At 51.1% G+C, this 11,014-nt stretch overlaps 1 protein-coding gene and 1 long non-coding RNA gene across 2 annotated transcripts; one reads left to right on the top strand and one right to left on the bottom strand.

The window, feature by feature from the left end:
• Positions 1 to 4,349: 4,349 nt before the first annotated feature.
• LOC122468754 lies at positions 4,350 to 5,728 on the bottom strand. The gene is made up of 2 exons (XR_006293312.1): positions 5,204 to 5,728; positions 4,350 to 5,033 (listed from the first exon to the last, which is right to left on the bottom strand). It is a non-coding gene; the product is annotated as an uncharacterized LOC122468754 (long non-coding RNA).
• Positions 5,729 to 5,932: 204 nt separating this feature from the next.
• CHAC1 (ChaC glutathione specific gamma-glutamylcyclotransferase 1) lies at positions 5,933 to 8,263 on the top strand. Its single transcript, XM_043555628.1, has 3 exons — positions 5,933 to 6,309; positions 6,716 to 6,751; positions 7,206 to 8,263. The coding sequence occupies exons 1-3, from the start codon at positions 6,079 to 6,081 to the stop codon at positions 7,605 to 7,607; spliced, it is 669 nt and encodes a 222-aa protein (XP_043411563.1). The 5' UTR covers positions 5,933 to 6,078; the 3' UTR covers positions 7,608 to 8,263.
• Positions 8,264 to 11,014: the final 2,751 nt, after the last annotated feature.

Genomic DNA, 11,014 nt, shown 5'->3' with positions numbered 1-11,014 from the left:
GAGAGAGGGAGAGAGAATCCCAAGTAGTCCCTGTGCTGTCATTGCAGAGCCCGATGCAGGGCTCCAACCCATGAGCTGTGAGATCATGACCTAGGCCCAAAACAAGAGTCGAATGCTTAACCAGCTGAGCCACCCAGGTGCCCCTCATTTATTTTAGCATCCCTTCCCTCCAAGCATGCACAGAAAATCTCTCAGCTCAAGCAACCGTTCTATTAATAATGGGCTTGGGGCAGACTGTCACCTGTCCTGCCTTTTAAAAACACTCCTTTAGCACCCTATTTGCTAGAACAATCTGTGAATTGTATGGCAAGACCTGAGGGTGAGATAACCGGAGGTTTCCTCCATTGAATCAATCACAATACCATGACCACTTTCCTGACCTACTCAATTCTTCTGACCTATGTCAGACTCGAGAGGTAGAGTGAAGAAAAACAAACCCTTCCTGTGCTTTTCATCTATTCTCAATACTCCGCTAAGACCATACTTCACTTCTGACACCAGACCTGTGGGTTTTCCACATACCCAGCAATTCTGCCACCCCAGCTGGACATGCGGCAATTTAACTTAGTCCTGACACCATCTGCCTAGTGACGGCATCAGCCCCACAAGACTGCCTCCACCTCAGATGCCAGTGAAAAGTCCAGGTTACTTGTGCTTCTAACCACTATAGATAGGGTAGAGGTTCCCACAACTCCCTCCTTAGGTTTGATTAATTTGCTGGAGTGGATCACAGAACTCAGATTACTAAATTACTGGCTTATTATAAGCGGATATAACTCAAGAGCAGCCAGAAGGAAGAGACCCATAGGGCAAGGTATGCGGGAAGGGGCCCAGAGCTTTCAGGTCCTCTTTCAGTGGGCCATCCTTCTAGCACCCCCGTGAATTTAACAACCCAGAAGCTGACCACACCCCTGTCCTTTGGGGTTTTTATGGAGGCTTCATTACATAGGTGTGGTTGATTGAATCATTGGTTGATCAAATCATTGGCCACAGGTGACTGAACTCAATCTCTAGCCCTTCTCCCCGTTACCCAGAGGATGGAAGTTGGGGCTGAGAGTTCCAACCCTCTAATCACATGGCTGGTTTCCCTGGCAACCAGGCCTTTCCCCCACCCCCAATCCTTAGGGACTTCCCAAAAGTTCCCCCCCCCCCCCACACGCAAATAAACTAAACTCAGGTGTGGTTGATATGAGCTTGTTTATCACCTTTCTCTTATCACTGAGGAAATTCCAAGGCTTTTAGAAGCTCTGTGCCAGGAACAGGATGAAGACCAAATATATATTTCTTGTTATAAATCACAATAGTAGACTATGGCTCTATCCTGAATAAAATGGAAAGTGTATAGTTTGTAGTAAAAATAAGGAGCCAGGTGCTGGCTGAGGTGTTCTTTCTCTCTCTCTCTCTCTCATGTTTATTTTTGAGAGAGAGACAGAGTGAGAGGGAGACACAGACTCTGCAGGAGGCTCCAGGTTCCGAGCTGTCAGCACAGAGCCGGATGTGGGGCTGGAACTCACAAACTGCGAAAACATGACCTGAGCCAGTCAGATGCTTAACTGACTGAACCACCCAGGTTCCCCTGAGGTTTTATTTCTTTCAATCCTCATCAGAACCTACAAGGTGGATACTATTATTCCTCATTTCACAGTTAAGAAAACTGAGAATGAGAGACAGTGAGCCTGATGGTAAATGATGGAGTTGGGCTCAAATCTGGGCAAGCTGGGTTTAGAGCCCATGTCTAGGAAGCGATTTCATCCCTTGGGGATCAGCAGCTTTATCAAGTAACCTCATCGGTTAGCATAATAAATTAGTATGATTTCCCCCAGCTTCCAAACACATCCTTCCCTTGTTTCAGATGATTGTGTCCAATGATACCAGAAGTTGATTGCAGTGACTGGAAGAAGTGAGTAGGAACAGATTATAAGGAAATGAGAAGTGATTGCCTGAAGGGGAACAATAAGGAAAGATTAAATTGAGAAAAGACTAAAAAAGGAAGCCATCATGGGTGCCTCATGTGCAAATCATGTGCCACTCTTCGAGGTGGAGGTGATCCTCTCATGAGCTGGTACTTCTGTGGGTATGACATCTGCAGCCCCTTCCTGAGGGGATTTTCAGAAGAAAGTGGGGATGGCTGCTTGCAGATGTTACAGAGGCACTGATGAGTGGGATGATTTACTGCCTGGGAGTGTCCCACTGGAAGGGAAGGAGACACATGTTGGCAAGGATAAGTGAGGAATGGAAACAGGCAAGACTTGTTCCCAGGAAGGTGGCCAAGACCCCTGGGCCAACTTTTGTGGGGATTCCTATTTTGAGAGGTCAAGGTTGAACCTGTGTCTTGCAAGATTCCTCCTCCTCTGAACCCCAGGCTGCCCTGGCCTTTTCAAAGTAAAAGCTCCACTTCTTCTACCTACTTTTATGGAGAACCTTCCATGAGCCAGTCCTGTGTGGGTCCCCTGGGGGCTTAAAAGATGAAGTCTGCTTTCAGGGAGCTCTCAGGTTCTCAGAAAGCAGGATATACAAAGCTTACCAGCAAGGAGGCTCTGGGGTGGGACTGCTTGCCTTTAGATCTAGGCTCCACAACTTGCCTTGCTGTGGCATACCACGAGTGGGTTACCTAACTTCCCTATGCTCAGTTTGCTCACCTGTGAAATGATATTTCCCTCACAAAGTAGGGGAGAAGTTTGTAATTAGAACGAATGTAAAGCATTTAGCAAACTACCTACCTCATGGTAAGCATTCAAGAAATGATTTCTGTTATAGGCATGAGGTGGAGGGGACCGATAAACAGAAGCGAGGTAAGAGGTTGTGGAAGCACAGAGGAGGAAGGGCCTAACTTTCCTGGAGCAAGTGGTTCTTACTGATGACCTCACCAGCTGGCTTTCTTCCGTTGGGAGGAGGTCTGATCTTGAAAATGTTCCCCAGGTAATTCCAATATACTCTCTGCCTCTTAGCCGCCAGAAAACCTTACCTACCCTTTAAACTTTTATTATTAAAAATTACATTTCATAAACCTTGAAAAACAAAGAATCACCTGCAACACATCCATTACTAGTATATGATGCCCCCCTCTTTTTCCTCCTGTATCTTGTTATTGTTTTAATAGTTTTTTTTTTTTAATTTTTTTTTCAACGTTTATTTATTTTTGGGACAGAGAGAGACAGAGCATGAACCGGGGAGGGGCAGAGAGAGAGGGAGACACAGAATCGGAAACAGGCTCCAGGCTCTGAGCCATCAGCCCAGAGCCTGACGCGGGGCTCGAACTCACGGACCGCGAGATCGTGACCTGGCTGAAGTCGGACGCTCAACCGACTGCGCCACCCAGGCGCCCCTGTTTTAATAGTTTTAATCATAGTGCATGTGATGGTTATTATGCATTTTTGCCTGACTATGTAGTCCTAGGCATTTTTACTACATTGTTTTCCTAGTGGATTTTTTTTTAAGTAGGCTTCACACCCAGCACGGAGCCCAATGTGGGGCTTGAACTCACAACCGTGAGAACTGACTGAGCCACTCAGGTGCCCCTCATAATGCATTTTTATTTTGACTTTTTCTTTTCTAAATAGAAGTGGTTTATGTTCTCTTAGACAATCCCAGACCATCTGAATTGGCATAAAAAAGAAAGTGCAAATCTCATGTAGTCCTACCACTCAGAGGTAATCACTGAACTTTTTATGTGTTCTTCTGGATTTTTTTCTATGCAAATACACACTATAGACTTTTTAAGTTTAAAACAGTTATGTTATTTTATAACTTGTTTTTTCCCCGAATTATACATCACAGATAGGTTCCCATGTCAATAAGTATAGGCATACATCTGTTTTAATGACCACAGAGCTTTAATTTTATGTCTATATCAAATTTATTTAATCATCTATTGCTACATATTTAAGTTATTCTCTTTGTGTGTAGTTCTCCACCATGCGGAGTAATCCCATAAGTTACTTAAATGTTTAGCTATTTTGGGATATTTAGGCGGTTTCTTTTCTTTTGTTTTGCTATAATAAATAACAATGCATTGAAAAATATTTAGGCATATGACTTTTCCCATATTTTGAATAATTTCCTGGAGTGGAAGTTTTGGGTCAAAGGCCAGGGACATTTTGACTTTTGATTTGTATCACTAAGTTGCTGTTTCAAAGCACTGTTTGTGCAAATTTAGATGCTTCCAGGAATATGTTGGTACCAGTTTCCTGCCTCCTATCCCACTACTGAAAGGTGGTAGAGGAGGTGGGGATATTCTTAAGAAGCTAGTCGCAAAGGAGGCGGCCATATGGACTAAAGGGGACAGGATGGGGGGTACAGAAGAGGGGAGAGTGAACATGGAGAACGGAGGGAAAGAAATGACCAGAAACAACCATTTTGCCTGTATTTTTTTTCCAATTGGAAAAGTAATTCATGCTCCTTGTAAGAGACAAAACCCAAACAAACAACAGCTACCACCACCAACAAACTTTTTCATAAACATTTACATTTAATATTGCAAGTTCTTCTTTGGTGACAGGCTCTGTTAACAGTTTAGGTATATGCTTCCAGATTACTTCTTTTACAAATATTAATGTGTAACTTATTTTGCTTTTACAGACTAGCTTCATACTCTACACACTGAAGTGCAATTTACACACCTTTGTGTGTATCTTAAACACTTTTGGAATGACTACTTTAAGTTTGCAGGTGATTTTTAGTTTAAACATCTAATTAGAATATAATGAGAAGCAATATTGCCCATTTCGCCTGCCAGAGGGCTCACCCTGGACCTCATTAGCAGTTTCCCCGAGGCTGTTCTGCAGTGGGGGGTGGGGTGGGGTGGGGTGGGGGCAGGTCTGCTGCTGCCTCTGTTCCCTCTTTCCAGCCAGAGACATCCCCAGGGGCAGCCTTTTGCACCTGCTGAGGGGGCTCAACCCAGACAGCCTGCAGACCCTCCGTGGGTCAGGAGGCCAACAGCCAAGAGAGAAGGCCGGTAGCTGCTCACCGTCGTCTGGGAGCGTCAATTTGGCTGCGTTGCCTGCCGCTTATGGAAGGTCCTGGAACTTCTGTGCCTAAAGATGAACCCAATCATTGTTGCAAAAGTTTCAGGTCTGAGCAGAACTAAACTTCTCGCCTCAGGGCAGAGAAGGACAGAGGCCTGTCTTTATGGCCTCTCTCCGCAGGTCTGGACACTACCACCAAAGTGACATAGGTGGTTGCAAGTGCTCCACCCCAAGCCTACCTGGGCTCAGAGGGTTCCACAACTGGCCCTGGGCGTACCCCTCACGTGAGGCCCGCAAGTTCCCGGCGCCCGGCCTGACTCAGCCTCGCAGCTTCTGCAGAACCACTTGCCAGCCCCGTGACTCAGTTTCTCCATTTGCTCACGCGGGCCAACCGCGTGAGGCACCTGTGTGGAATGCAGGTGTCTCCAACTGCTTCTCTAGAGTACGTGACGTGCTCCCAGGCGGAGGAGCCCCAGAGACGGGCGCTTACCCCTCCCATAGAGCTCCTGCGGGACGTGCCCTGCACAGGCCCTGGTAATGAGTCCGTGCTAACTAAGGGCAGTGACCCAACCAGGTGCACCCGCAGGGATGCTGAGGCGACGCCCACCTGTGACCCGCCGGTCCTGGTTGCTGAAGGGCCCAGGCCAAGGAGGGGCTGCCGGAGAGACGACCAGTGCCCGCGTCGGTGCCCACTGCCCGCCGCCTGACGCAATCCGAGGTGCCCTTGCTGCATGCCGGAGCTGGGAAAACCTCCCCCGCGGTTGCATCACTCCTGCCAGATTTTCTACAGAGGTGGAACCGAGCCAATCAGCGGGCGAGCTGGGTCTGGGGCAGGTCCCTCAGTTACCCACTCAGAGGGCGGCGCGGTTAACCGGGAAGCAAAACACGAAGGTGATTGGTCAAGAGGGGACTTGCCCCGCCCCAATCACCGCGACAGCTGGCGCGGTGGGCGGGGGCCCTCCTGGCCGGAGGGTTTAAAAGGCGCCTCCGAAGGGGCCGCGTAGCTGGAGCGACCAAGCGGTGCCAGGCCAGGTGTGCGCGTCCGTTGGTCCTTCCGTGCCCGCGCCGGAGACCGGCTCCGGAGGCCGCCGGGCTCGTCCCTGTGCCCGGCACCATGAAGCAGGAGTCCACAGCCCAGAACACCCCTCCCGCCTCGCCGCCCACTTCGTCACCGGTGCAGCACCCCCGGGATGACGGTGACCCCCAAGCCCTGTGGATTTTCGGGTACGGCTCTCTCGTGTGGAGGCCCGACTTCGCCTACAGTGACAGCCGTGTGGGTTTCGTGCGCGGCTATAGCCGCCGCTTCTGGCAGGGAGACACCTTCCATCGGGGCAGCGACAAGATGGTGAGCATCTGACTATGCTCAGGGGAATGCAGGAGTTGGGGGCAGGGTAGTGGGCACCAGTGCTCTGGGGTTCTCTGGGCAGCCGGTGCCTCCGTGCTGGTGGGGGAAGTGTATAAACCTGTGCTTGGGCTTTGTGGCTTAAATGTCTGTGCCCAGTAGATCACTGTGATGGCTGGAATCTGTGATCCTGTGGATCACAATGTTGATGAATGTTTCTGATTTATCAGTTTGGGCCACTGCCATGTGTCTGTTTCTCCCGTAGTCATGCATTACTCTCTCCACTTTCCCCTGGATGCGTGGGGTTCTCTGAGGCCTGGGCTATCAGTGTTAATAAGGGTTTCCTTTAGTACCGGTGGCAGAGCTGATTCCTAACTTATCTTTTTCAAAATCTTTCCTTTCTCCTCAGCCTGGCCGTGTGGTGACCCTACTTGAAGATCATGAGGTAAGTGTCCAAGTCAAGAGAGAGACCCCATAGGGCCTAGCATGGAGGGTCTAAGAGAGCTTATGTGTCCTTGGCTGCAGGCTAGATTAGATGCCACACTGGCTGAGGGGAAGGGTGGTCTAGCTCAGTGCTTTTCACAAGAACCCTCTGAGGACCTTGTTAAAATGCAGATTTCAATTTAAATGGACCAGGGTGGGGCCTTAAATTCCTCACATTCGACTTAAGTGTACAGATGATACCACTGGTTCTCAAGCCACACTCTGAGTAGGAATCCTCTTCTGCCTTGGGGGCAGACCACCTTGTCAGCCCTTGTTAACAAAGGGAGAATGAGCTTGATGTATTGCTACTAGATGACTCATCAGTCCTCTGCCCACTTGCCTTATAGAGCGCAGACCTGAGGTGGGACCAGCCAGGAGCTGTTTTGACTGACCCCGGTGTCCGTGTTTCCTCCTAGGGCTGCACTTGGGGTGTGGCATACCAGGTTCAAGGTGAGCAGGTGAGCGAGGCCCTGAAGTACCTGAACGTGCGGGAGGCAGTGCTTGGTGGCTATGATACCAAGGAAGTCACCTTCTACCCCCAAGATAACCCTGACCAACCACTCAAGGCATTGGCTTATGTGGCCACCCCACAAAATCCTGGTTACCTGGGCCCTGCGCCTGAAGAGGCCATTGCAACTCAGATCCTGGCCTGTCGCGGCTTCTCTGGTCACAACCTCGAGTACTTGTTACGCCTGGCAGACTTCATGCAGCTCTGTGGGCCCCAGGCACAGGATGAGCACCTGGCAGCCATCGTGGACGCTGTGGGCACCATGCTGCCCTGTTTCTGCCCCACTGAGCAGGCTTTGGCACTGGTCTGAGGGGTTGAGCCCCTGCAGGGAGTGCCCACGTAGACATGGGGCCACATCCCTACTCCTGTGGCACACAGTGGACTTGATACAGCTGGAGGTCACTGAGAGGACTTGGTGGGTGGCTGGGAGCTTCTCTCCCTAAGCCCCTGCCTATCCCAGCAGTCTCCAGTTCTCCTGCCTGACACGGACTTAGTACTTGAAACTATTTATTGCACCATGTTGGTGTAGTGGGCAGGGTGGGGGGCCTGCCCTGGACATAGCGGCCCTGCTGAGCGGTGCCTGACTAGATTCCCCCCAGTGCTGCTGCTAACCCCAAAGCACCCAGGCCACTGGCTCCCCATCCCCAGACCAACTGTTCCTAGCCCCGGAAATGTACCACCTGTGAAAAGTCCCAGCCTGCTGGTAAGGGACAGAAGGGATTGAAGAGAAGGGGGCCTTACAAGAACTGAGGCACCTGTGGGTCTTGCTCTTCCTCTTCCTTCCACATTCCTAGGGCAGAACTGGATCTGGAGCCCAGGCGCAGTTGCCTGGGCCTCTTTTAGCCATCTGGCTTTGTTTCCCTATCCCTCTGTTTTCTTGTCTGTTGAGGCCTATAGCTCCTCACTAAAGGCCTGGTACCTTCTCAGTCTGACCGATACTGTTACCCATAAACTGATCCCTTATTATCTGTGTTGTGCTGCATTGTGGTTCTTTCTTCAGATGGGACATTGGGGCAAGTAAGACGGTAAAGCCCTGGAAGGCTCATGAGAGGGGCAGGGGCTCCCTCTTTGTCTCCATCCCTCTCTTCCAGGTAGCTGAGCAGGCAGGACCAGCAGCCAGGGCACAGCACTCTCACGGGCACCATTCACAACTAAGTGTCGTGCAGAATTCAGCCCATGTGGCTCTACTCGGCAGCCCTGTAGGCAGTGTTCCTCCCACAGACCTGGTGCCCTGCTCCTGCTCTCAGCTGCCCCAAATAGGCCAGCAGGCTTGCAGGTCACACCAGGTCTTCCTCTAGCTGCTGCCTCTTGGTGACAGCATGACTGGACCCCTGGCTTCCTGCTAAAGGAGCATGTGGGTTAGAGTAGGGTGGTGATGACTTGAGTAGTGCTGATAGCAGAGAACTCTGGCCTGGAGGACCTAAGTGGCCCTGTGATTTTGAGATCAAAATTGTGTTTACTGTTGTCTTCTGGGACTGTGGAGTGATCTGTGCTTTCTCTGTTAACTTGACCTGCCAGGAGTCTTGCTCATAACGGAATGAGTTGCCAGGGTGCCCTCTTGGCTGCTACTTGTTCCCTCTGTGTGTGCCTCTGGCTGCTCCTCCCCACCCTGATCCGCAAGTGCAAATCCCAGCCCCAGGGTCTCAGAATGACATCTCAGTGGGCTCAGCTTCTAGTCCTTGGCCTGCAGAATGGGTATAGGGCCCAGGTGACCGCCTTCTTGCAGCAGAAGAGCCTGCTTGCACCCCAGCCTCACTGGCCTAGTGACCTCCAAAAAACTCTTCAGTCCCCTGAGCATCAGTTTACATTGGGATGCTATGTGGTATGTTTTGCTGCTGCTGCTGTTATGGCTGGTGCCCTGGATTGGTCTGGGTGTCCCCAGAGGGGTCAGCTCTGACCAAGTTGGGCAGCTGTTGTGCCCGGTGTGTTGGTGGCCTCGTGTCTTACCATTGATGGGAGAAGTGTGGAGTCCAGCCAAGTTCTTCTGGGAGTCTGTCAGGGCAACACAGCAGGAGGGGGCAGCGGGTGGCAGGGAGACTTGGACAGCACCTCCTGGGCCAGGGCAGGGCAAGACAGCCAGTTTGGGTGCTCAGAACAGAGCCCTGCTCTCTACCGAGCAGGGGTGGGGAGGGCTTCCTGTCAGCTGTACATAGGCTCCCATTCTTCAAGCCTTATTCATTCAAGTATTTACTAAACTGCTGTATGCCAGACACTGACCTGGGCACTGGGGATATGGCAGTGAAGCAATCTTCCTCCTTAGGGTACTAAGAGACTCTGAATGGGACCATTTAGCATGAAATGTGCTGTGATGGGAGGCCAAGAGTGGGCTCCTGACATGGAGGTGGTGGTCAGGGAAGGCTTTCTGGGGGAGGGAATGATGAGGCCAAGCTCTGAGCCTGAGAAAGGGTCTCTGGTGAAAAGAGGCAAGGAACAACTTGTGTAAGAGAAGGAAGAAAGGTCAGGCTAGCTGGGACAGAGTGGACAGAGTGGAATGGGGGATTGGACACGGGACTGGACAGGTGGCAGGACCACATCCTGTGGCTGGGCCTGATTAGCTGTGCTGTAGAGGCGGCATCCCTCCTGGGTTGGTGGGGGCCTCCTGTGAATTCTGAGTGAAAAGACTGCTTAAGAGGAGCCCTGGTTTCTGTCAGGTTGGAGCAGGAAGGCCAAAGACAGCCTAGGGAAGGATGAAGGTGGCCTGAGCTGAGGTGAGGCAGTGGGGACAGAAGGGAGGATAGATCTGACAGTCACCAGGGCATGAGGCTGGCAGGGTTGGGTGTGGCTGGATGAAGGGGAGATCGAGGGAGGGGTAGAGGTCCAGGGCTGCTAGTACAGTTGTAGGTCTGGAAGGGCAGGGGTAGAGATCAGCTCTGCATGAGTGTTTGATCTGGGGGTGCCTGTGTAGGGCAATGGCATCCATATGGATATTCAGAGGGCAGCTGGGGAATGTGGGTCTGTGATTCAGAGAGAAATATGGGCTGGAGTGAGAGATCTGGGGCCATACACATGGAGACAGTACTTGAAAGCCTTGGAAGTGGGGAGAAAAGAGAACAGGGCCCATGCTCAGCCCTGGTGGCTTGAGTGAAGCAAGAAAAGTGGAGCGCAAGCAGCTGGAGAGATAGAAGAACCAGGGTAATGCTGCTGAATGGTCAGGGCAATAAAGAGAGAGGAGCATCCATTAGATGAAATAGCAGAGGGTGCTCTGTGGCCTCAGAGCAATTTCAGAAGAGTGGCATGAAGCCACAGAGCTGGGGAACCTGTAGGAGGGGAAGGAGATCACTGAAGAAATTGATTGCTAGGGCACTGGGTAGCTCAGTCAGTTAAGTGTCCGACTTCGGCTCAGTTTGAGCCCCACGTTGGGCTCTGGGCTGTCAGTACAGAGCCTACTTCAGAGCCTCTGTCTTCCCCCCCCCCTCTCTCTGCCCCTCCTCCACTCAGGCTCACTCTATCTCAAAAATAAATATTAAAAAAAAAAAAAGTGCCTGGGTAGCTCAGCTGGTTAGTGTCTGACTTGGGCTCAGGTCATGATCTCACGGTTCGTGAGTTCGAGCCCCGCATCGGGCTCTGTGCTGACAGCTCGGAGCCTGGAGCCTGTTTCAGATTCTGTGTCTCCCTCTCTCTGACCCTCCCCTGTTCATGCTCTGTCTCTCTCTGTCTCAAAAATAAAAAAAGAAATTGCTGAGAGACGCAACAGAGGGGTGATGGAAGGTATGAGGG

Source organism: Prionailurus bengalensis, chromosome B3 (genome assembly GCF_016509475.1).
Source record: "Prionailurus bengalensis isolate Pbe53 chromosome B3, Fcat_Pben_1.1_paternal_pri, whole genome shotgun sequence".
Taxonomy (NCBI): Eukaryota; Metazoa; Chordata; class Mammalia; order Carnivora; family Felidae; genus Prionailurus; species Prionailurus bengalensis.
This window is presented reverse-complemented; position numbering and strand designations above follow the sequence as displayed.

Coding starts and splice junctions, on each gene's coding strand:
- CHAC1 (XM_043555628.1), top strand. CDS start 6,079: ATGAAGCAGGAGTCCACAGCCCAGAACACCCCTCCCGCCTCGCCGCCC. Junction 6,310..6,715: donor ATCGGGGCAGCGACAAGATG/GTGAGCATCTGA, acceptor CTTTCTCCTCAG/CCTGGCCGTGTGGTGACCCT. Junction 6,752..7,205: donor CCCTACTTGAAGATCATGAG/GTAAGTGTCCAA, acceptor GTTTCCTCCTAG/GGCTGCACTTGGGGTGTGGC.